Here is a 24847-nt window from a genome sequence, read left to right as displayed (position 1 = left end):
CAGGGAGTGCAGTGGAGGATGGCCCAAGTGCTTGGGCCCTGCACCCCATGGGAGACCAGGAGAAGCACCTGGCTCCTGCCATCGGATCAGCGCGGTGCGCCGGCCGCAGCGCGCTGGCCGCGGCAGCCATTGGAGGGTGAACCAACGGCAAAGGAAGACCTTTCTCTCTGTCTCTCTCTCACTGTCCACTCTGCCTGTCAAAAATAAAAAAAATAAAAAAAAATAAATGTTGGAGGTATTTGAATTTTTGGTTACTGCAGCTTAACAACAAAAAGGAAAAGACAAGAGTTCCTAGTGTCTTTTTCTTCTGACTACTCCTTTTGAAGGATAACTGCTCTAATAAAATGGAATTTACTGCTATTTCTCATTAGTCACACTTGTACTTTTGTTTTGTGCTCCTCTGTTTTGTGGGATTTTCTTTTTTAGTCTCAACTGCTGAAATCCTTTCTATCTTCCACAGCCTAACTGAAATACTGTTTCTCTAGGAAGCCATCCCTGATCACCTTAGTCAGCAAAGATCTGTTTTTTGAACATTCATAACCATTTCATCATTTCACAAATATAAATGTGAATTAGGGACAATAAAATGGTGCAGCTACTTTGGAAAAACAGTTGGGCAATTCTTTAAACAATTAAACATGCAGTAACAGTATGAGCCAGCAGTTCTACTCCTAGATACCCAAAAGAAATGAAAATGCTTCTTAAGAACTTGATTATAAATGTAGAACATTGTTTATAAAAGATATGTCTATCAGCTGATGAACAGATAAATATAGTCTAGTACATGAGGACATTTCACAGAGTTTGTGAGGTACAAAAAAATTTGGAATCCATGTACACTTTTTTCGTACTATGCATTTTCTTTTTTTTTTTTTTTGACAGGCAGAGTTAGAGAGAGAGACAGAGAGAAAGGTCGTACTATGCATTTTCTATAAACTTTTTGAAGACCCTTACGTATACATACAGTACAGTATTACTCAGCTAGAAAGAGAAATGGAGTATTAATAACTTGCCGCAATGTGCTTGGACCTTGAAAACATACTAAGAGAAGCCAGTAGCAAAAGATCACATATTATATGCTGCCCTTCATATGAAATGTCTAGAGTAGGAGTGATAGCTATACAATGCAAAATTTCTTTTTGTGGTAATGAAAATACTGTGAAATTCATTGTGGTGATGGTTGCACACAGCTGTGATTGCAGTAAAAACTACTGAGTTTACATTTTATTAAAGCTGTTAAAGATAACCATTTTGGGTGTCATGTTGGGTGAACCTGGCGTGTATATGTTTAAAAGACTGAGCTCTTACAATGATAGAGTTCCATAGACTAAGCTTATGTGTTCTCCCTGCTCTTACAGAAATCATGTCAACCCCAGGAAAAGAGAACTTTCGCTTGAAAAGCTATAAGAACAAATCTCTGAATCCTGATGAAATGCGAAGGAGGAGGGAGGAAGAAGGGCTACAGCTCCGCAAACAGAAAAGAGAAGAGCAGGTAAGTCCTCTACCTTTATAAAAAATTTAATATTACATTAAAAGCTTTTTAAAAAATTTACTTCTATTTTACTTGAAAGGCAGAGGAAGACAGAGAGGGAGGAGAGGAGAGAGAGAGAGATATCTTCCATTTGTTGGTTCACTCCCTAAGTCTGCAATAGGGGCCAGCCTTGTTTTGTGGTTGGTTAAGCCACTGCCTGCAATACTGATATCCCATATAGGTGCAGGTTCCAGTCCTATCTGTTCCACTTCCAATCCAGCTGCCTGCTGATGCTCCTGGGAAAGCAACAGAAGATGGCTCAAATCCTTGGGCCCCTGCACCCATGTGGGAGACTTAGATGAAGCTCCTGGCTTCAACCTAGCCTAGCCCTGGCTGTTATGGTTATTTGCAGACCATATCTTTGTCAGCAGATGGAAGATTTTTTTTTTCTCTCTCTCTCTCTGTGTCTCATCTTTTCTGAAACTCTGCTTTTCAAATAAAATAAATAAATCTTTCATTTATTTATTTATTTTTTATTTAGTAAATATAAATTTCCAAAGTACAGTTTATGGATTACAACGGCTCCCCCCCCCATAATTTCCCTCCCACTCGCACCCCTCCCATCTCCCGTTCCTGCTCCCATTCCATTCACATCAAGATTGATTTTCAATTATCTTTATATACAGAAGATCGATTTAGTATATATTAAGTAAACATTTCATAAGTTTGCAACCACACAGAAACACAAAGTGTAAATATACTGTTTCAGTACTAGTTATAGCATTACTTCACATTGGACAACACATTAAGGACAGATCCCACGTGAGGAGTAAGTACACAGTGACTCCTGTTGTTGACTTAACAATTTGACACTCTTGTTTATGGCGTCAGTAATCTCCCTAGGCTCTAGTCATGAGTTGCCAAGGCTATAGAAGCCTTTAGAGTTCACCGACTTCGATCTTATTCTGACAGGGTCATAGTCAAAGTGGAAGTTCTCCCCTCCCTTCAGAGAAAGGTACCTCCTTCTTTGATGGCCCTGTTCTTTCCACTGGGATCTCACTCGTAGAGATCTTTCATTTAGTTTTTTTTTTTTTTTTTTTTTTTTCGCCACAGTGTCTTGGCTTTCTATGCCTACAATACTCTCATGGGCTCTTCAGCCAGATCCGAATGCCTTAAGGGCTGATTCTGAGGCCAGAGTGCTATTTAGGACATCTGCCATTCTGTGAGTCTGCTGTGCATCCCGCTTCCCATGTTGGTTCTTTCTCTCCCTTTTTGATTCTGTCAGTTAGTATTCGCAGACACCAGTCTTGTTTGTGTGATCCCTTTGACTCTTAGACCTATCAAAAAAAAGCCTGCAATAGTTGGGGCTGGGCCAGGTGGAAGCTAGGAGCCTGGAACCTCCACAAACTCCAAATGGGATATGTGTGTCCTAACTACTAGACCACAATTCTCTCCCTTTAGTATCATTTTTAACCTGAGGACATCTGTGGAAACACTTAGGATTTGTCCACACTTCCTTTTAATGTCCTTAAGACAAATGGCCCACCACTTTTGGCAAAGAAATTTATAGACTTACATGGTTTAGGTGACATTTTTTTTTTTCTAAGGAGAGACTTTGAGCCTGGAAGGACCATTTTATCTTCAGACTATTAAAACTTCATAAAGGCAAATGAATGATTCAGAATTCTTTATACCTGAGAAATAAGGTAAATCTATCAAATATTTTGGCATTTATACTGAAATAGTCTCAACATACATTCATTTGAGAAACACTGCACTAGATAATACAGTTGGGTAAAGTCGAAGTGTGTATTATAGTCACTGTTTTGTTACAGTTGTAGATGTTTGAATCAAACACTTTATCATTATCATCATAATTATTAGTGGCAAGGTTAGTTTCTAAAACCATACTAGACTTTATATTGAGTGCAGCGAATTAAGTCATGAATTCTTGACATTGTAGTCTGTCATTTATAAAAGGATTAGTTTCTTTTTGCTTCTTTATTCATCTCTATGGCTTACTGGATGTGGATCCTTTGCTTTGTGTGTGCTTTTGTATTAGCATTTATTTCTAGAGTAAATTTCCTTTCATTTTATTCTCAAAATATCACAATGGCATTGGTACGTATTTACATTCGCACATGTAAGTGCGTGAATACACGTATAAGTCTGGCTGTAACCACCAGCATAGGGATCAGATTTGGCATGAAATCATTTAAAGATAGAGTAATGGCATTGTCATTAACATAGTGTTGATTTTATTCTGTTTTTTCATATAATTAACTTTTGTTATAAAATTTACATAAAAGTTAAACTTTTCGTGTTTACTTAGCTGTCTAAAGGTAAATGTTTTTTGTTTGTTTAAGCTTTATTTACTTGAAAGGCAGAGTTACAGAGAGAGGCAGAGGCAGAGAAAGAGAGAGGTCTTCCATCCACTGGTTCACTCCTCAAATGGCCGCAACGGCTGTAGCTGTGCTGATACGGAGCCCAGAAGCTAGATCTTCCTTCAGGTCTCCCATGCAGGTGCAGGGGCCCAAGGGCTTGGACCATCTTCTACTACTTTCCCAGGCCATAGCAGAGAGCTAGATCGGAAGTGGAGCAACTGGGACTTGAACTAGCGCCCATATGGGATGCCGGCACTGCAGGTGGTGGCTTTACCTGCTACGCCACAGTGCTGGCCCCGAGGCAAATGTTTTAGATCCTTGTATGTCTGTGGCAAATATGGCCCCACATCTGACTTAAAAAAAATTATATTTGAAATTTTGCCATCTTCATTGTATGAGACATTGAAATTATACCAGGGCTTTTATACATTTTTGGAATATTATTATGTTTAAAAAATTTTTAGTTTTGTCATTTCATGTTTGCCATATTACCTGTGGAAACTGGTAAAACTAGTCAGGCTTCCTAGTATCACAACAGTACTTATTTCATGCCTGATTTATAAATAGTAAACACCAGGAAAATACAAATTCATTTAGGTAATGTTTATCTTTCATAGTTGCTTTGTCATCTGTCTGGAATAGTCACTGGCTTATGAACAGTCAGATGTAGGGGTAGTGTAGGAATTCATTCCAAGTATACAAAATATATCTGCATCTTTTAGGGTCATCCTTTTAGCAGATTGGCATTTAATATCTGTTACATAGACAACACAGTATAAATGACCTCTGTTTGTTAGCTGTCCAAACTAAATTTTTTTTTTTTGACAAAGCTGTTTACCAGTTGATGTAGTTCATATTGAGCTAGTACTTGTAATTTTTCATGTTCATAAAAATGAATGTGTAGGGGCCAGCACTGTGGCTTAGTGGACTAGGCCTCTGCCTTTGGCACTGGCATCCCATATAGGTGCTGGTTTGTATCCTGGCTGATCCTTTTCTGACCTAGCTCTCTGCTATGGCCCGGGAGGGCAGTAGAGGATGGCCCAAGTGCTTGGGCCTCTGTACTCGCATGGGAGACCCAGAAGAAGCTTCTGACTCCTGGCTTCTGATTGGCGGGGCTTCGGCTGCTGCGGCCATTTGAGGAATGAGCCAGTGGATGGGAGACCCTTCTCTGTCTCTCCCCTTCTCTGTCTGTAACTCTACCTCTCAAATAAATATTTAAAAAAAAAAAAAAAAAAAAAGACCCTGATTCCACTTTAAAAAAAAAGTGTTACATTTATTTTTAAAATATCTTAAGTAGACAATAAAATAATTAAAATATTTTAAATTAAGTAGACTTGCTAACTCAGTGTAAGTAGTATAGTATTGATAAAAAGTTTGTAAAAACTATAGTGATTAAAATGGAGCCTTGCTTGATATTGCTAGTTAAAAGAAATAATCTTGGAGTGATCAAGTTGATACACTTGTGGTAAACTTTTTCCATTGATTAACTGGGTCTATAAGTCCAGACAGTTTGTAATCTAAGATAGACTACAAATCATGATTGTTTTGGCAGTTGTTTTTTTTCATGCACATAGTTGGAAAAGTTAAAAAATGCTGGGACCATTGGTGTGGCATAGCAGATAAAGTCACCACCTGCAGTGCTGGCATTCCATATGGGCGCCGGTTCAAGTCTCGGCTGCTCTACTTCTGATCCAGCTCTCTGCTGTGGCCTGGGAAAGCAGTAGAAGATGGCCCTAGTCCTTGGGCCCCTGCACATGCGTGGGAGACCTGGAAGAAACTCCAGGCTCCTGGCTTGGGATCAGCTCAGCTCTGGCCATTGTCATCTGGGGAGTGAACCAGCAGATGGAAGACCTCTTTCTCTCTCTCTCTCTCTCTCTCTCTCTCTGCTTGCCTCTGCCTTTGTAACTCACCTTTCAAATAAATAAATAAAATCTTTGAAAAAATTCATACACACAAAAAAGGAAAATATTAAAATACTTAAAAGTCAACCAGCAGTTTCCTGAGTAAACCATTTTTCAGCTCTCTTCAGAGTTCCATGTGATTTATACTGCTATTTTTCTAAGTAACATTTGCATATTGCCACATATCTCTGTTAATATAAACTTTTTTTTTTTTTTTTGACAGGCAGAGTGGATAGTGAGAGAGAGAGACAGAGAGAAAGGTCTTCCTTTTTGCCGTTGGTTCACCCTCCAATGGCCGCTGCGGCCGGCGCATCTCGCTGATCTGGAGCCAGGAGCCAGGTGCTTCTCCTGGTCTCCCATGCAGGTGTAGGGCCCAAGGACCTGGGCCATCCTCCACTGCCTTCCCGGGCCATAGCAGAGAGCTGGCCTGGAAGAGGGGCAACCGGGACAGAATCCGGCGCCCCGACCGGGACTAGAACCCGGTGTACCGGCGCCGCAAGGTGGAGGATTAGCCTGTTAATATAAAATATTATCAGCAGTACAGTACTGTCTGCCTCTTGCTCATCTGCTGAGAGGGACTCCAAAACGGGGTCCTTTGTTCATTCAGTATTGTGATGCCGAAAATTAAACCGAAGTTGAGCATAAGTAGCACAAATTATTCAGTGGCTAGACAATGGAGAAGTGGTAGCCGAGCTTGGAAATCAAGTTCTTAACTCACTGAGGGTTGAGGAGTCTTGGATATAGGAGTCTTGGATATATGTATTAAAGGGTAGAACATCCTGTTGAATGGAAGGAATATTCATGTTTTTCCTTGGAATAAGTGAGGATTTCTCAGAATTGGTGTGCATGGCTCTTTTTATTCCTTTTATGAACTCTTCTGGCTATTGGCTTGACATTATCAACTGTCATGGCACTGGTAGGTATGTCATTTAGCATGGAAATTAGATTATGATGAAGTTTGAGGTCTTCTGGAGGTTGCTTAGGTAGCCATATTGAGCCGAGCTAATTCTGGCTGGTTAGCCTGAGGAGGAACTTCTGAGTATAAAGCATCTTCTCAGAGAACCTTGTTGAGGTGAGGGTAGGATGGAGGAACCAGAAATAAAAATGGTGTCCACAGGTTGCCCAAAATAACAATGTAACATACTGATATTCTGTTGTGGTTGGTGAAGATTAAGTCCTTTTTTTTGTTTGTTTGTTTTGTTTTTTGTTTTTGACAGAGTGGACAGTGAGAGAGAGAGAGAGAAAGGTCTTCCTTTGCCTTTGGTTCACCCTCCAATGGCCGCCGCGGCCGGCGCACCGCGCTGATCCGAAGGCAGGAGCCAGGTGCTTATCCTGGTCTCCCATGCGGGTGCAGGGCCCAAGCACTTGGGCTGTCCTCCACTGCACTCCCTGGCCATAGCAGAGAGCTGGCCTGGAAGAGGGGCACCCAGGACAGAATCTGGCACCCCGACCGGGACTAGAACCCGGTGTGCCGGCGTCGCAAGGCAGAGGATTAGCCTATTGAGCCGCGGCACCAGCCGAAGATTAAGTCCTGATAGTACTCATTCCCTTATATTTATCCTGTTAATATAGTTACATTTTAGCATGTCTGTATTATTGCTAAATAATATTATATGGTTATACTTTCTTGTACCCCAGAATTCTTTTTTATTTTTTTTTATTTTATTACTTGCTTGGTGTTCTTCATATTTCTGTTTTCTCATTCCCTCCTATGGTTCTTTTAAATTATTTTTGGTCTCTTTTTTTTTACTTGTTAAACTTCTCAGAAAATTTATCAGTTCCATTCCTTCAGCTCCAATCTGGAGACCTCCACCTGTATTTTGTGTCTGCTTGACCCAGTTAGGATTGCTTATTGTGTAGGCTTGCTTTATAGCTATAGTCCTGGGACTTTGCAGGGAGTTTCTCATCTCTTTTGCTGAGATGATCCTTCACTCCCTGATATAGCTTTTCCTCTTTTTAAGTTTACTCCCTCTTTTTGCAATCCTTTGGTGCTTTCTGGGAAAGGTCATGTGGGAGACTTTTTTTTTTTTTTGAGATATTGCATGGCTGAAAATGCCATTGATTCTGCATTTTTTGATAGTTCATCTGGAGTAGAAGCTGTATAGGAAATAATTGCCTTCAGAATTTTGAAACTTGTTTCTCCTTGCATTTTAACTTCTAAATTGTAGTTTCTAAGTTCTTCCTTATTTTGTTTTCCTTCTGAAAGTTTTCTTGGGATGTTTATCTGAGTCTGTTTTATGATGATCTTTAGGAGAGTACTTTGAACCTACACAGTCTGCATTCTTTGAAATTTTCCTGTCTTAACTGATTGAAGAGCTCCTTCCCATCTCATATCCTGTAAGTCAAATGTTGGCCTCCCTTGACTGGTCTTGATTTTTCTGTATTTTAAGCCTTACCTTTGTTTTCAGTCCACTGCCTTACTGCAGCCTTTAGTTAACACCTCAACTTTTTTTTAAAATAAATTCCTGAGCCTTTCCAGGGCCTTTTATGTTTTTAGGCTTGCTTCTCAGCATCATGTCCTTCTATAGGATCTTTAGTTTGATTTTTGCCCACTCCAACTAATATTGTTTCCTAATCTGGATATGGTTAGGGGTTACACAAATCTTCTATTTTGAGTAAAGATGAGAGTGTTTTCATTTCTTGTCCCTTTTATCACTGTAGGGTAGACTTTCTGAGGATAAAGGTGTAAAAAGGTCTGACTTGTTATTTTTAATCTGTTCTTAATCATATAAAGTAGATTCTTGTGGTTAGTTTAAAACTGGCATGAAAATGTTATCGACAAAAATTTTATTAAGAAAGTTTATAAAAAATGGCTTTATTCTTCTATTGTGAATAATACCAATAGAGTTAAACAGTTCTAGAATTGTGCACTGGAGTAATGTTGCTATGTCAGGATCTGTTTTTTTTTCTTCTCCCCGATTGTTGATTCATCCTGTTTATATTTATATGGGCATGAACTTGTATTGTTGTATACCTTGGGTTGTAATCTTTTGCTGCCTTACTTTGCTCAAGTGATCCTGGCACCGTGAGATCAGTGCCTGTATCCTTTTCTTGCCCCCATCCTTTTCCTTTTCTTTTCTTTCTTTCTTTTTTTTTTTTTTTTTTTTTTGACAGGCAGAGTTAGACAGTGAGAGACAGAGAAAGGTCTTCCTTCCATTGGTTCACCCCTGAAATGGCCGCTACGGCCGGTGCTGCGCTGATCTGAAGCAAGGAGCCAGGCGCTTCCTCCTGGTCTCCCTTGTGGGTGCAGGGCCCAAGCACTTGGGCCATATTCTGCTGCACTCCTGGGCCACAGCAGAGAGCTGGACTGGAAGAGGAGCGCCCCAACCAGGACTAGAACCCAGGGTACCGGCACCACAGGTGGAGGATTAGCCAAGTGAGCCGCAGCGCCGGCCAGGATCTGTTGTAATCATTGTATGAATTGCCTCACTAATGCTCTCAACCAAATCCTGAGATAAGTTATTATTTTTATTCTGATATATTATGGCTATACTATCATGGTGAATGCCTGTGTAATCCTGCCAAAATAAAGCACATGTGTATAAAAACATTGAAAAAGAAGGTAAATTCATTGTATTACTAGTCCTTTTCTGAAACTCATCTAAGTGGTTGAAGCAATTCAGTAGTTGGCTACCGCTGTGAAGAATAATTGCCTTTGGGGTAGGGGTTAAGACACTTGCATCCGGTATCACAGTGGTTGGGTTTGAGTTCTGGCTCTGGTTTCCAGCTTCCTGATGCGCACCCTGGGAAGCAGCAGTGATGACCCACATAGTTGTGTCTCTGCCAAGTGAGAAACCTGGATTAAGTTCTGGGCTCCTCACTTTCCTCTGGCCTAGCTCCAGCTCTTGGGGGCGTTTGGGGAAGTGAACCAATGGATGAAAGATCCCTGTTTGTTTCTCTTTCAAATAAGTATAAATAAGTAAGCAAAATAATAATAATAATAATCTTTGTCACTGGAAGAGACCTTTGAAATCATGTAGACCAGTAATGTTCAAATTGTGTTCTGTAGAGCCTTGGGGTTTTGAATGTGCCTTGTGCTGCTTCTATTTTCCTATGAAAAGTTTGGAAACTGTTCAGCTACTGTCCATTGTAGTAGTCACTAGCTGCATATAGCTTGAGCATGTAGTATTTGGCTAGTTCAAATTGGGATGTGACTTAAATATAAAATTTATACTAGATTTTTGTGAAAAAAAGAATTATTCAGTATTTCATTCATTTATTTATTTAAAAAATTGCTTATATGGAGGCAAAGTTACAGAGATAGAAAGAAAGGGAGATCTTTCATCTACTAATTCACTCCCCAAATGGCTGCGACAGCTAGGGTTGGGCCAGGCTGAAGCAAGGAGCTTAGAACTCCATCTGTTATTGACGTGGGTGGCAGGGACCCAAGCACTTGGGCCATCTTCCACTGCCTTCCCAGGCACATTAGCAGGGAGCTGGATTAAGAGTGGAGCAGCTGGAACTTGGAATCAGTGCTCAAATATGGGGTGCTGGAGTTGAGGGTGGTGGCTTAACCATCTGCACCACAACACTGGCCTTAAATATCCAAATTATTTCACATTGATAACCTTGCCTAACTAGTGTTCTGGTCATCTTAGGTTAAGTAAAAAATATTGTTCAAATTCATTTATTTTTCTTTTTTAATGTGGCTACTGGAAATTTTTGAAATTTCATTTGTGGCTCTTGTTCTGTTTGTTTTGAACAGTGCAGATATAGATCATCTACTATATAACAAAACTGAATTTGAGTAATTTTCCCAAGATTACGTACTAGATTAATAGAGCCAAAATCCTTTTATATCTAGATTAATGCTCTTTCCACAGGATCATGCAGCTTTAGGCTCAGATGAAAGATGTTTGCTGACACGCTGTGACACAAATCTTGTGTTTGTTTTGTAGGGCAGAATTAGAAAGAAAGAGTAATTAAAATTTGATACTCAAAGTGTTAACGTTGGATATTTAGCCCACTCCTTGTAACTATTAAATATTAAATGATACTAGTTATACCAGTAGTATATTTCTTATTCTTTGTGATCTCAGGTACATTTACAGATTTCTTTCATTAAATACGATTGTAAACATTTTCACGGTTACTCATCATACTGGGCATTTTTCACTTGAGCAGTTGCATAACTTGTGTGTTTTCCATCCTTTAAATTTTTTGGTAAGTTCATTATGCCATGTGACCTCATTCTTGCACTTTCATCAAACCAGCCTTTGTTCATACTTCTTTTTTTTTTTTTTTTTTTTTGGACAGGCAGAGTGGACAGTCAGAGAGACAGAGAGAAAGGTCTTCCTTTGCCGTTGGTTCACTCTCCAATGGCTGCCGCGGCCGGCGTACCGCGCAGATCGGAAGCCAGGAACCAGGTGCTTCCTCCTGGTCTCCCATGGGGTGCAGGGCCCAAGGACTTGGGCCATCCTCCACTGCCTTCCAGGGCCATAGCAGAGAGCTGGCCTGGAAGAGGGGCAACCGGGATAGAATCCGGCGCCCCGACTGGGACTAGAACCTGGTGTGCTGGCGCCGCAGGCGGAGGATGAGCCTATTGAGCTGCGGCGCCGGCCAATTCATACTCTTTTAGCTAGTAATAATAGCTACTTATTGCTTAAGTTTTCCTTTGATTTCTCTATTTAAACAATTGCTACTGAAGCTATTGTAACCACATTAATAAAATTTAACGTATTTTAGAAGGGGAAGTGTGTATTTTAAACATATTTCATTCCCTGTGTAGCTTGATTTATCCCTCAGCAGTTTTGAATACTGTATAGAATAGCCTTGCTGTTATAAACCACTTATCAGACTAGCAATTATATTTTTCATGACCTGTGGTAATTAATGATAGCTAATAATATCCTGCCAACCATATTAGGAAAGACACTATGGTTATAAACATTGTAATACTAGTAGATGTTATTTTAATGATTAGATAAGATTATATGTTTTAAATTATTGTAAAACACAACTAAATCAAAATGAGGGTGAAAAATAAACTGGAGGAAACAAATGACCCTAACTGTGTCAAACTTACGGCTTTGCCACTCAGAAAGGAACTATTTTAATACTGTGTCATGTTGATTAATAATTTATTTGTATAAAAGGGCAAAAAGAAATGTAAACAAATCTCAGCTGCTTTTGTTATCTTAAAATTGATAGTTATGAAACTATACATATATTTTTATATGTTTATATGTGGAAAAAGCCAATATATATTTATTTCAGGATTAATAACCTAATTTTTTAGCTAAAGAAAATAAGGAAATATTGCCAAAAAGGTTAAGTAAATTTGAACAGGGAATTCATGATGTATTTTCTTTAAGTGAAACAAAACTTTGTCCTGAAAAGTCCAAGAAGTACTGAGTTACTTAGCAGCACTGACTACCCCTAGCCTTCTGAGATGGTGATGTTTAGAATTTTTCTCTCTGTAGAGTCAGGCTCCTTGAAAAATAGCTCATTCTTGATTAAAGGTTAGAGATATTCAAGTTGAATCTGTAATGATTTTTTTGTAGCATAAAGAAAAGTTTTCTGAGACCACTGGAATTGAAATGGCTTGGGGGTTAACTTGAATGAGCTACCATTAGGCAAAAATGGGGATATTTTAAGGCACAGAAAGGGTAGTGTAAGGACTGATATTTCTGGCAAAAGTAGAGTAAGAGGATGGTGTGGATTTATCCTCCTACTTCAATCAATCAAGAATGAGCAGGTGATACTCATGAAATAGCAGTTCAGGACACCAGATATTAGGCAATGGATATGATGATCTCTAGAGATAGGAACAATAAGGTGAGCCTGATGGTTGTCTCAGCTAAATGCTCTGTGTTCCCAGGCTTGAGACAGAGCCGAGTCTAAGAGACCAAGGTGAATAGAGTTCATAGGACGCAGTATCAGGCAAGAGAGATACTGTATATGAGGGTAATTCAAAAAGATTGTGGAAAAAAGGAATTTAGAGTAGTTGTGGTACAAAAAAAAAAAACCATTTTTCATAATAAGTGGAAAATGTGTATCATTAAAAAACATTTAAATGTTTTCAACAGTAAACTTCTGTTTTTTGTGGAAGCTTTCTGAAGTACTCTCATAAAGACAGAAACCTGGAGGTCTTAAACGTTTCCTCAAGTGTTCAGTAGAGTGCAGATGAGCAGTGTGTTTGCGGAAGCTACCCAGAGGTTAGAGAAAATGCTGTTAGAGGGAACCGTGCATGGCAGTTACACAGGGCTGAGAGTAATGCCTGTTTCTACTAGCCAGACCAGAAAAAGTTACAATTCATGGGGGAATTAGGGATTTAGGAAAGGTTTGGCCTCAGTAATGTAGAGTGTTGCTCCAGATTTTCCTTAAAAAATCATAAAAACACATTCTAAAAGAATCAGACTATTTCAGTGTAACTTAATTGCATACCAGAACCTGAACTCAAGTGTATTTACAGGAATGCAAAAATATGCGGTACCCGATAAAGCTAAAATTGACAGTGTTTTTGCACCGAAGATTACCAGGTATATGAAGAAGCAGGTAAACACAGTTTATAATGGGGACAGTGATAATTGGAATTGGCCTAGAACTGACACAGACATTAGAATTAAGAGAATAAGGCCGGCGCCGTGGCTTAACAGGCTAATCCTCCACCTTGCGGCGCCGGCACACCGGGTTCTAGTCCCGGTCGGGGCACCGGATTCTATCCTGGTTGCCCCTCTTCCAAGCCAGCTCTCTGCTATGGCCCGGGAAGGCAGTGGAGGATGGCCCAAGTTCTTGGGCCCTGCACCCGCATGGGAGACCAGGAGAAGCACCTGGCTCCTGGCTTCGGATCAGCGAGATGCGCCGGCCGCAGCGGCCATTGGAGGGTGAACCAACGGCAAAAAGGAAGACCTTTCTCTCTGTCTCTCTCTCTCACTATCCACTCTGCCTGTCCAAAAAAAAAAAAAAAAAAGAACTAAGAGAATAATGCTGAAATGATTATGGTAACTCTATTTCATATGCTCAAAAAGTTGTTAGGGACATGTAAGATACAAAAAACTAACTCAAACTTCTGGAGGTGAAGACTGTGATGTCCAAGATGAAAAATAGATGAATAGGATCAGTGACACATTAGAAATTCCAGAAGACAAGATGAGTGAACTTCAAGGCATAGGAATAGAAGCTATTTAAAATGAAAAAGAGAAGTAAAAGAGCACACCTAGGAGGAAAAAAAGAGCGATGAATGAGCTATGGGAGAACTTCAAGAAACCTAATATGAGTGGGCATTTGGTACAGTGATTTAGATGTCTCTTGGGATGCCTGTGTATCAGAGTGCCTGGGTTCATGTCCAGTCTCTGGTTTCTGATTCTAGCTTGCTATAATGTGCACGTAGGAAGCAACGGGCAGTGGCTCAAGTACTTAAGTCTCTGCCACCCACTTGGGAGAACCAGATTGAGTTCCAGGTTTTTGTTTGGCCTCACTGGCCCACCCCTGGCTAGTGGCAGGCATTTGGGGAATAAACTAGTGAATGGAAGATCTTTCCCCTGCTTCCCCTCCCCTTGCCTTTCAAATAAATGAAAAATTTAAAAATTAAAAATAAACCAATATATGGACACTTGGGGTTCTCAAAGGAGAAGAGAGAGGGTAGAAGGTAAAAAAAACTATTGAAGAAATAGTGGCTGAGGCCGGCCCCACAGCTCACTAGGCTAATCCTCCACCTGCAGCGCTGGCACCCCAGGTTCTAGTCCTGGTTGAGGCGCCAGATTCTGTCCCGGTTGCTCCTCTTCCTGTCCAGATCTCTGCTGTGGTCTGGGAGTGCAGTGGAGGATGGCCCAGGTCCTTGGGCCCTGCACCCGCGTGGGAGACCAGGAAGAAGCACCTGGCTCCTGGCTTCAGATCGGCGCAGTGCACCAGCCGCAACGCGCCGGCCAGAGCAGCCACTTGGGGAGTGAACCAATGGAAAAAGGAAGACCTTTCTCTCTGTCTCTCTCCCTCTCTCAGTCTGACTCTGCCTGTCAAAAAAAAAAAAAAGATAGTGGCTGAAAACTGCTCAGGATGAGTGAAATTATAGATCTACTGATTAAAGAAAGCATGAATCTCAGTCATAAGAAACATGAGGAAAACTACACCATGGTACATTATAACTAAACTACTAAAAGCCACTCATAAAAGGCAGTTTTAAAAATACACAGGAATAGGGACTGGCGTTAAGCCATCGCCTATAACACCAGCATCACATACAGATGCCGGTTTGAGTTCCAGCTGCTCCAACTTCTGATCCATCCCTCAATTAATGCACCTGGGAAGGCAGGAAAAGATGGCCGAAGTACTTGAACCTCTGCCCACCCCATGTGAGAGACCTGGATAGAGTTCTAGGCTCCTGGCTTCAGCCTGACCCAGCCTGGCCATTGATGCCATTTTGAGGGTAAACCAGCAGATAGAAGCTCAATCTCTCTTTTTATTTCTCTCTTTTTTTTTTTTTTTTTTTTTCTGACAGGCAGAGTGGGCAGTAGAGGGAGACAGAGAGAAAGGTCTTCCTTTTGCCGTTGGTTCACCCTCCAATGGCAGCCACGGTAGGCGCGCTGTGGCCGGTGCACCACGCTGTTCCGATGGCAGGAGCCAGGTGCTTCTCCTGGTCTCCCATGGGGTGCAGGGCCCAAGAACTTGGGCCATCCTCCACTGCACTCCCTGGCCACAGCAGAGAGCTGGCCTGGAAGAGGGGCAAGTGGGACAGGATCGGTGCCCCGACCGGGACTAGAACCCGGTATGCCGGCGCCGCAAGGCGGAGGATTAGCCTACTGAGCCGCGGCACCGGCCTGTCTCTTTCTTTCTTTCTTTCTCTCTCTCTCTCTCTCTCTCTCTCTTTCTTTCTCTCTTTCCCTTTCTCTCTTTCTTTTACTCTGCCTTTCAAATAAATACACAAAATAAACAGACATGCTATGGAAAAAAAAATAATACTGACGTCAACTTTCTCATTGGAAATAATACAAGCCAGAAGACAGGAAGAAATGTCTTTAGATAAACTAACAATTTAGAATACTGTACCTGGCAAAATAGTTTTCATAAGCAGTGGTGAAACTGAAAGAATTCATCACCACCAGACTTTCATTACAGGCAGTGTTAGTAGAAGATGCCCTCTTGACAAAAATAAAGTAATGTTGGGATTGTTTGAAGCAAATCTGAGATAGTTTGTAAATAACTTGATTTGTATCTCTACAGAATAAAGCTTTTTAAAAAGGTCTTTAAAAGAAAAAGAAGATTTATTTATTTGAAAGGCAGAGTTACAGAGAGGCAGAAACAGAAGTCTTCTATCTGCTGGTTCACTCCCCAAGTGGCCTCAATGGCCAGGGCTGGGCCAGACTGAAGCCAGAAGCCAGGAGCTTCATCCAGGGGCCCAAGTAGTTGGACCGTCTTCCACTGCTTTCCCAGGCTTATTAGCAGGGAGCTAGATTGAAAGTGGAGCAGCTGGGATGCTGGTGCTGCAGTTGGCAGCTTAACCTGCTATGCCATAGTGCCAGCCCCTAAAAAAGGTCTTTAATAAAAAGATAACACTTCCATAATATCAAGCATGATGTCATATTTTCTACATGGTTTTGTAATTTTTGTTGTTGTTGTTGGCTTTTTAGAATCAGTTCAGATAAGACGTCATACATTGTGGCCGGCGCCATGGCTCATTCGGCTAATCCTCCGCCTGCGGCACCAGCACCCTGGGTTCTAGTCCTGGGTGGGGCGCTGGACTCTGTCCCGGTTGCTCCTCTTCCAGTTCAGCTCTCTGCTGTGGCCCAGGAGGGCAGCAGAGGATGGCCCAAGTGCTTGGGCCCTGCACCCGCATGGGAGACCAGGAGGAAGCACGTGGCTCCTGGCTTCGGATCGACGCAGTGTGCCGGCCATAGTGGCCATTAGGGAAGTGAACCAATGGAAAGACGACCTTTCTCTCTGTCTCTGTCTCTCTCTCACTGTCTATAACTCTGTCAAATAAAAAAAAAGTCATACATTGCTTTTGTTGTCATCTTTCTTAACTGTCTTTCTCTTTAAGATTTATTTATTTATTTGAAAGGCAGAATTAGAGGGAAGGAAAGACAGAGATCCTCCATCCACTGGTTCACTCTCCAAATGGCCGCAACAGGTGGGATTGAGCCAGGCTGAAGCCAAGAGCCTGGAACTCCATCTGGGTCTCCCATGTGGTTGGCAGGGGCCCAAATACTTGTGCCATCCTGTATGGCTTTCTTTAGCAGGAGTTGGATCAGAAGCAAAGCAAGGGGGCCCCAAACCTTTGCGCTTACAGAATGCTAGTTTTACGGGTGATGACTCAACCTGCTGCGCTACAACTGTAGTCCTGTAACTGTCACTTTGTAAAAAATTTTAATTGTGTGGTTTTTTTTTTTTTAAATACACATAATATAACTTACCCTTTTACTCCTTTTTTGAAGTGTAGTTCAGTTCATTGTTATGTGACAGACATAACTGGAACCTTTTCATCTTGGAATATTTGAAACACTTTGCCACATCAGACTACTTCTACCTACCACCATTGCACTTTCTGTTTTCATGATATTTGACTTCTCCAGATATCTCACTAAGAAAAATCACGAAGTATTTGTCCATTTGTGACTGCCTCATTTCACTCAACATAATGTCCTCAAGGTTCATCAATGTCAGGCTTGTGACAAGATTGCATTTTCTCTCCTTTTTTTTTTGACAGGCAGAGTTAGACAGTGAGAGAGAGAGAGGGAGGGAGGGAGGGAGGGAAAGGGAGAGGGAGGTCATCTTTTCTGTTGGTTGACCCCCCAAATGGCTGCTACGGCCAGCGCACTGCGCTGATCCGAAGCCAGGAGCCAGGCGCTTCCTCCTGGTCTCCCATGCGGGTGCAGGGCCCAAGGACTTGGGTCATCCTCCACTTCCTTCCTTTGACACGGCGGAGTGCTGGACAGGAAGAAGAGCAACCGGGACTAGAACCCGGGGTGCCGGTGCTGCAAGCAGAGGATTAGCAAAGTAAGCCGCGGCACAACCTCTTTCCTTTTTTTTTTTTTTTTTTTTTAAATATATATTAATTTATTTTTTACAGAGAGGGAGAGGCAAAGAGAGGTAATTTATTTATTTATTTACTTATTTATTTATTTATTTATTTGACAGAGTTAGACAGTGAGAGGGAGAGACACAGAGAAAGGTCTTCCCTCAGTTGGTTCACCCCCTAAATGGCCACTGTGGCTGGAGCTACGCTGATCCGAAGCCAGGAGCCAGGTGCTTCCTCCTGGTCTCCCATGCGGGTGCAGGGCCCAAGCACTTGGGCCATCCTCCACTGCCTTCCCGGGCCACAGCAGAGAGGTGGACTGGAAGAGGGGCAGCCTGGACTAGATCCCGGCGCCCATGTGGGATGCCAGCGCTGCAGGTGGAGGATTAACCAAAAGAGCTACAGCGCCGGCCCCCAGAGAGGTAAATCTTAACATCCTCTGGTTCACTCCCCAAATGGCTACAACAGCTAGTTCTGGACCAGGCCAAAGCCAGGAGTCAGGAGCTTCTTCTGGATCTCCCATGTGACTGCACGGGCCATCCTCCATTGCTTTCCCAGATGCGTTAGCAGGGAGCTGGATCAGAAGTGGAGCAAAGCCGAAGCCATGGCTCAATAGGCTAATCCTCTGCCTGCGACGCCGGCACACCGGGTTCTAGTCCCATTCGGGGCGCCGGATTCTGTCCTGGTTGCCCCTCTTCCAGTCTAGCTCTCTGCTGTGGCCCGGGAGTGCAGTGGAGGATGGCCCAGGTCCTTGGGCCCTGCACCCGCATGGGAGACCAGGAGAAGCTCCTGGCTTCAGATCAGTGCAGCGCTCCAGCCGTAGCAGCCATTTGAGGGGTGAACCAATGGTAAAGGAAGACCTTTCTCTCTGCCTCTCTCACTGTCTAACTGTGCCTGTCAAATAAATAAATAAATAGTATGACTTTTTTGTTGAGTTTGTAGGAGTTCTGTATATTAATCCATTATCAGATCTATGAAGGATCTTCAATAAGTTCTTGGTAAAATCCGTATCGCAAAATATTGTGCCAAAATTTATCTTTTAGTTCTACTTTTCTAGTTTTTGAAGTATCTTCTCCCATTCTTTAGGTTACCTTTTCACTCTGATTGCTTAATGTTCAGAAGTTTTAAAGTTTGTTATATTTGCCTTACTTTTTTTTTTTTTTGCCTGTGTGTGTGTGTGGGGGGGTTGTTTTTGTTTTTTATTTTTTTTGCCAAATTCAGTGTTATAAAGTGTTTTCTCCTGTATTTCCTTTCAGGAATTTTACAGTTTTAGGTCTTATGTTTAGGTCTTTAATCTGTTTTGAGTTCATGTTTATTTACTAGCAGGGGTAAGAAATGTCTGGCTTATGGCAAGGCCAAGAAAATCATTTGGTTTGGCTCTGCCATGGCAACTACATCTGCATGCCCTGCAAATGATAGAATTGAAAAGTTTCCCACCCCTGGTTTTTGGTAAGTGTCTAGCTTCATCCTTTTCCATGTAGACATCTAGTTTTCTCAGCACCATTTGTTCAGGATAATAAGTATCTTTTAATTGAAACGTCCACCTTCATTTTTCTGTTTTCTGATTTCCTTGCTGGAAATGGTAATAACGGGAAATCATTTCTCCAGTAGATTTCCTAGTCTGAATTTTGCTAACAGTTATCTCTGTGGTATCATTTCTTGTGTTCCTCAGATTCTGTACTTCTTGCAAACTAGTAGTGATTGGATTTGAGGTTTTTATTTATTTATTTTCTTGCAAGAAGACTTCATAGGTAGTACTTGTATACTTACTACAGCATAACATGGGCAGGAACATAAAGACTGTTTCTTTTTGTGATAATTAAGATTTATCCTTATCTTCTGGTATTATCAGCCTGACCCATCATTATGAAGAGCCCCATCAGCTTTTCACCTAAATTTTAAGCAGCTTTTGATGGCCATTGTCTAGGTCTGTTACAGTAGGAATTTACAGTGGTCCTGCTTTCTGCTTTTATTAACCAGAAGGTCATTCTAAAGAAGAGCTACCCTTCAATTGGTTTTCATAAGTTACTGTTCACAAAGGAAAGACAAACACTTGATTTTTCAAATAAACAGTTGATTCCATAGCATCCTTCAAAGAGACCAAAAAGAGTTTGTTTTAATATTAAAAACTCATGGGTTTTAACATAATAAATGCATTATAATACATTTTGGCTACTTACTCTTTTCTATCTTTTTTTTTTAATTAAACTTTTATTTAATGAATATAAATTTCCAAAGTACAGCTTATGGGTTACAATGGCTTCCCCCTCCCAAAACTTCCCTCCCACCCGCAACCCTCCCCTTTCCCGCTCCCTCTCCCCTTCCAATCACATCATGATTCATTTTCAATTCTCTTTATATACAGAAGATCAGTTTAGTATATATTAAGTAACGATTTCAACAGTTTGCCCCCATATAGCAACACAAAGTGAAAAAAAAAAATACTGTTGGAGTACTAGTTATAGCATTAAATAAGAGTGTACAGCACATTAAAGACAGAGATCCTACATAATACTTTTTTTTTTAAAAAATTAATTTTCTATGCCATTTCCAATTTAACACCAGGTTTTTTTTAAAGATCACATCAGTTTGTACCCACACAGAAACACAAAGTGTAAATATACTGTTTCAGTACTAGTTATAGCATCACTGCACATTAGACAACACATTAAGGACAGATCCCACATGGGATGTAAGCACACAGTGACTCCTGTTGCTGACTTAACAATTTGACACTCCTGTTCATGGCGTCAGTAATCTCCCTAGGCTCTAGTCATGAGTTGCCAGGGCTATGGAAGCCTTTAGAGTTCACCGATTCGATCTTATTCCGATAGGGTCATAGTCAAAGTGGAAGTTCTCTCCTCCCTTCAGAGAAAGGTACCTCCTTTTTTGATGGCTCCGTTCTTTCCACTGGGATCTCACTCGCAGAGATCTTTCATTTAGGTCTTCTTCTTTTTTTTTTTTTTTTTCTTTTCCATGGTATCTTGGCTTTCCATGCCTACAATACTCTCATGGGCTCTTCAGCCAGATCCGAATGCCTTAAGGGCTGATTCTGAGGCCAGAGTGTTGTTTAGGACGTCTGCCATTCTATGAGTCTGCTGTGTATCCCACTTCCTTTTTAGCATTTGTTGTTGTTGTTGTTCTAGTACTAGTGGTTGAATTCTGTAATTAACACACAATTATTCTTAGGTGCTTAAATTTTAACTGAAACGTGATCCCTGTTAAATTTAAGAGTGGAAAAAGAGAGGGAGGAGATGTACAATTTGGGACATGCTCAATCAGACTTGCCCCAAATGGTGCAGTTAGAAATGTGCCAGGAGATTCCAATACAATCCCATCAAGGTGGCATGTACCAATGCCATCTCACTAGTCCAAGTGATCAATTTCAGTTCACAACCGATGGCTCTGATAGGTCTAAGAATCAAAGGGATCACACAAACAAGACAAGTGTCTGCTAATACTAACTGATAGAATCAAAAAAGGGGAGAAAGATCCAACATGGGAAGTGGGATACACAGCAGACTCTTTTCTATCTTTAAAAAACAGTTTCAGCATAGTGTAAATGACAGACAAGTTTTTTGATTTTTTTTTTTTTTTTGGACAGGCAGAGTTAGATAGAGACAGAGAGAAAGGTTCTCCTTTTCCGTTGGTTCACCCCTAAATGGCTGCTACTGCTGGTGCGCTGCGCCAGTCCGAAGCCATGAGCCAGGTGCTTCCTCCTGGTCTCCCACTCAGGTGCAGGGCCCAACACTTGGGCCATCCTCCACTGCCTTCCTGAGCCACAGCAGAGAGCTAGACTGGAAGAGGAGCAACCGGAACAGAATCCGGCGCCCCAAACAGGACTAGAACCCAGGGTGCCGGCGCCGCAGGCGGAGGATTAGCCTAGTGAGCTGCGGCGCCGGCCTAATATGTGTTTTTGTCAGACTTCTTTCTAAGTATTTTATTTCCTTAAAAATGCTGTTGTAAATGGTGTATTTTAAATTTCAGTTTTCAATTGCTAATTGTTAGTATGTGGAAATGTAGTTTATTTTGTGTATTTTCTTCTAGAGCTTTGCTAAACTAAGTAATTCTAGTAGCCTTTTTGGATAGATAGTTGTCACCTATGGAGAAAAACTCTTCCTTATCCATTTCCTCTTCTGCATGCTTATTTATTTTTCTTGCCTGATTGCACTTACTAGAAACGACAGTGTAATGAATAAGAATTACAAAAGTCAGGGCCAGCGCTGTGGCATAGTGGGTAAGCCACCTTCTGCAGTGCCGGCATCCCATATGGGCGCTGGTTCAAGTCTTGGCTGCTTCTCTTCTAATTCAGCTCTCTGCTATGGCCTGGGAAAGCAGTAGAAGATGGCCCACGTCCTTGGGCCCCTGCACCTGCATTGGGGACCCGGAAGAAGCTCCTGGCTCTTGGCTTTGGATCGCTGCAGCTCTGGCTGTTGCGGCCAATTGGGGAGTGAATCAGCAGATGGAAGACACCTTTTATTATCTTTTAACTTAGCACAGTTTGCTTCAACAAACATTGTGCCACATCATGTTTCATGCTAAACGTATATATTTTTTAAAGACTTATTTATTTGAAAGGATTACAGAGAGAGGAGGAGACAGAAAGAGAGAGCTTCCATCTGCTGGTGCCTGCCCCAAATGGCTGCAATGGCTAGGGCTGGGCCAGGCCAAATCCAGAAGCCAGGAGCTTCGTTTGGGTCTCCTACATGGGTGCAGGGGCCCAGGCACTTAGACCATCTTGTGTTGCTTTCCCAGGCAGCACAAGATGTATTATTAAAACCATCATCTGATATTACTTTTACTTTAAATTGTCTATTATTTTTTAAAAACAGCCTCACTCTGATATAATTCAGATGCTGTACAATTCACCCATTTAAAGTGTACAGTTCAATAGATTTCATTCAATTATACAGATATTACCTCAGCCAATTTTAGAACTTTTTTAATTAAAAAAATTCATTTATTTATTTGAAAGACTGTTAGAGAAAGAGAGAGAACGATCTATGTGCTGGTTCACTTGCCAAATGTCAGCAATGGCCAGGGCTGAGCCAAGCCAAAACCAGGAGCCAAGAACTCCATTCAGGTCTCCCACATGGGTGGCAGAGGCTCAGGCACATCCTTTGCTGCTTTCCCAAGCACATTAGCAAGGAGCTGGATCTGCAGCAGAGCAGCTGGGACTCTAACTGGCACTTCTCTATGTGGTGCCAGTATCACAGATGGCTTATCCTGCAGTGCTACAATGCTGGCTCTAAATTTTAGAACATTCTGATCACCTCAACAAGTAACTCTTTGCTCATTAGAAGTCACTCTCCTTTTCTGCTGGATTGGAAGTGGAGCAGCTAAGGACGGAAACTGGTTCCCATATGGGATGCCAGCAGACATTGGTTTAACCCACTGCACCACAGTGCCGAACCTTTGGTGTTCTTTGGGCTTCCTGGATCTGTGGTTTGATGTCTCACATTAATTTGAGGAAAATTATTAGTTGTTATTTCAAATGCTTCTGTTGCATTTACCCTTCACCTTTTGGTATTTGCATTACATATTTATTATACCTTTCAGATATTCTGTAAATTTTTTCAGGTTTTTTTTTTTTTTTTCCTCTTTTTGCCTTTTAGTTTTGGAGGTTTCTGATGAGATGTTCTCAATCTCAGATTGTTTCCTAAGCCACAACTAGTCTACCAATAAGCCTTTTAAAGTCATTCTACATTTCTATAATAATGATTTTGGTCTCTCACATTTCTTTTTGGTTGTTTCTTAGAATCTCCATTACTGTCTTTACACTGTGTGTCTGGTTTTGCATTCATTTAGAGCCCTTAGCATATTACCCATAGTTAAATTGTCTATCTCAGAATTCCAGTATCCCTGCATATCCAGATTTACTTATCTGATGCCTGCTTTGTTTCTTCAAACTGTGTTTTTTCTTAGTATGTGTGTATGCTTTGTAATTTTTCCTTTGTAGCTGGACATGTTGTAGTGATAAAAGAACTGCTGTAAATAGGTCTTTGGTAAGGTATTTTGGTGTCAGGATAATGCTGGCTTCATAGAATGAGCTGGGTACTATTCCTTCTGCTTCCGTCTTGAAGAATGTGATTATGTGCTTATCAGGTCTAAGACTGAGTGACCCAAAGGGAATCTGCTCTAAATCTGTGGAGTGCTCTCTTTGTTGGTCTTCCGTCTTCACTACTCTGTCTTGTGAATTCCAGATGTCTTAGTCTCAATTCTGAACTCGATTCAGATAGCCTCTGAGCTCTGTTTGCTTACCGCATTAGCTGCACTTCAATTTGTAAAGCTCCTGTTTAGGGCCTGGCATGGTGGTGTAGTGGGCTAAGCCTCCACTTGCAGTACCAGCATCACATATGGGTGCTGGTTTTAGTCCTGGCTGCCCTACTTCCAGTCCAGCTCCCTGCTTTTGGCCTGGGAAAGCATCGGAAGATGGTCCAAGTGCATGAGTCCCTGCACCCACATGGGAGACCCAGAAGAAGCTCTTGGTTCCTGGCATCAGATCAGCCTGGCTCTGACCATTACAGCCATCTAGGAATTGAACCAGTGGATAGAAGACCTTGCTCTCTGTTTCTCCCTCTCTTTCTTTGTAACTCTGCCTCTCAAATAAATAAATCTTAAAAAAAAAAAAAAGGGCAAGCAAGCTCCTGTTTAGGTGGTAACTTGAAGCAATCATGGAACAGATCTTTTTTTTTCTTAAGAGTCAACAGCCCTGTATAGCCTGTAATCCAGTGTCTTAAAACACATTGTATCTATTTTGTCTGCTTTAGAGTTACTCAGAATGACAGGACAAGTTACTGTTAGTCTATCCTGGCTTGATGGATAGATATGTGTACCACCTAACATTAGGCACTTGGCTGGAAGTTATCTTGCCAGGCTGATTGGCAAGAACTGTTCCCCTTTGCTTACACAATTAATGGATGCTTTAACAGTAGTGCTCTAGTAGTCATCAGTTGTTGTCGCTGGTTGCTGGGCTGCTGAAGGTCAGCAGCCTCAATCCTCTTTCTGTGATGGTTACAAGTATTACGTCATTCTGATGTTTTTATCTTCATTTTCCCTGATGCATTGTTAAGACTATTTTGTTGCTTACTTCACATAAAGGGATGAGGGGGAGTGGCCAGGCATGTCCTGGCTCCTTTTT

General features: G+C 41.5%; 1 protein-coding gene across 2 annotated transcripts in view; it reads left to right on the top strand.

The window, feature by feature from the left end:
* The window catches only part of KPNA1 (karyopherin subunit alpha 1), a 72753-nt gene that overhangs the window by 16200 nt on the left and 31706 nt on the right, over positions 1-24847 (top strand). For both annotated transcript variants that reach the window (XM_062208839.1, XM_062208842.1), the window contains exon 2: positions 1359-1492. In XM_062208839.1, the coding sequence (XP_062064823.1) occupies positions 1364-1492 (129 nt within the window). In that variant the 5' untranslated portion in view covers positions 1359-1363. The remainder of the gene's footprint in view (positions 1-1358; positions 1493-24847) is intronic.

The sequence above is a fragment of the Lepus europaeus genome, chromosome 2, assembly GCF_033115175.1.
Source record: "Lepus europaeus isolate LE1 chromosome 2, mLepTim1.pri, whole genome shotgun sequence".
In the NCBI taxonomy this organism is placed as follows: domain Eukaryota; kingdom Metazoa; phylum Chordata; class Mammalia; order Lagomorpha; family Leporidae; genus Lepus; species Lepus europaeus.
This window is presented reverse-complemented; position numbering and strand designations above follow the sequence as displayed.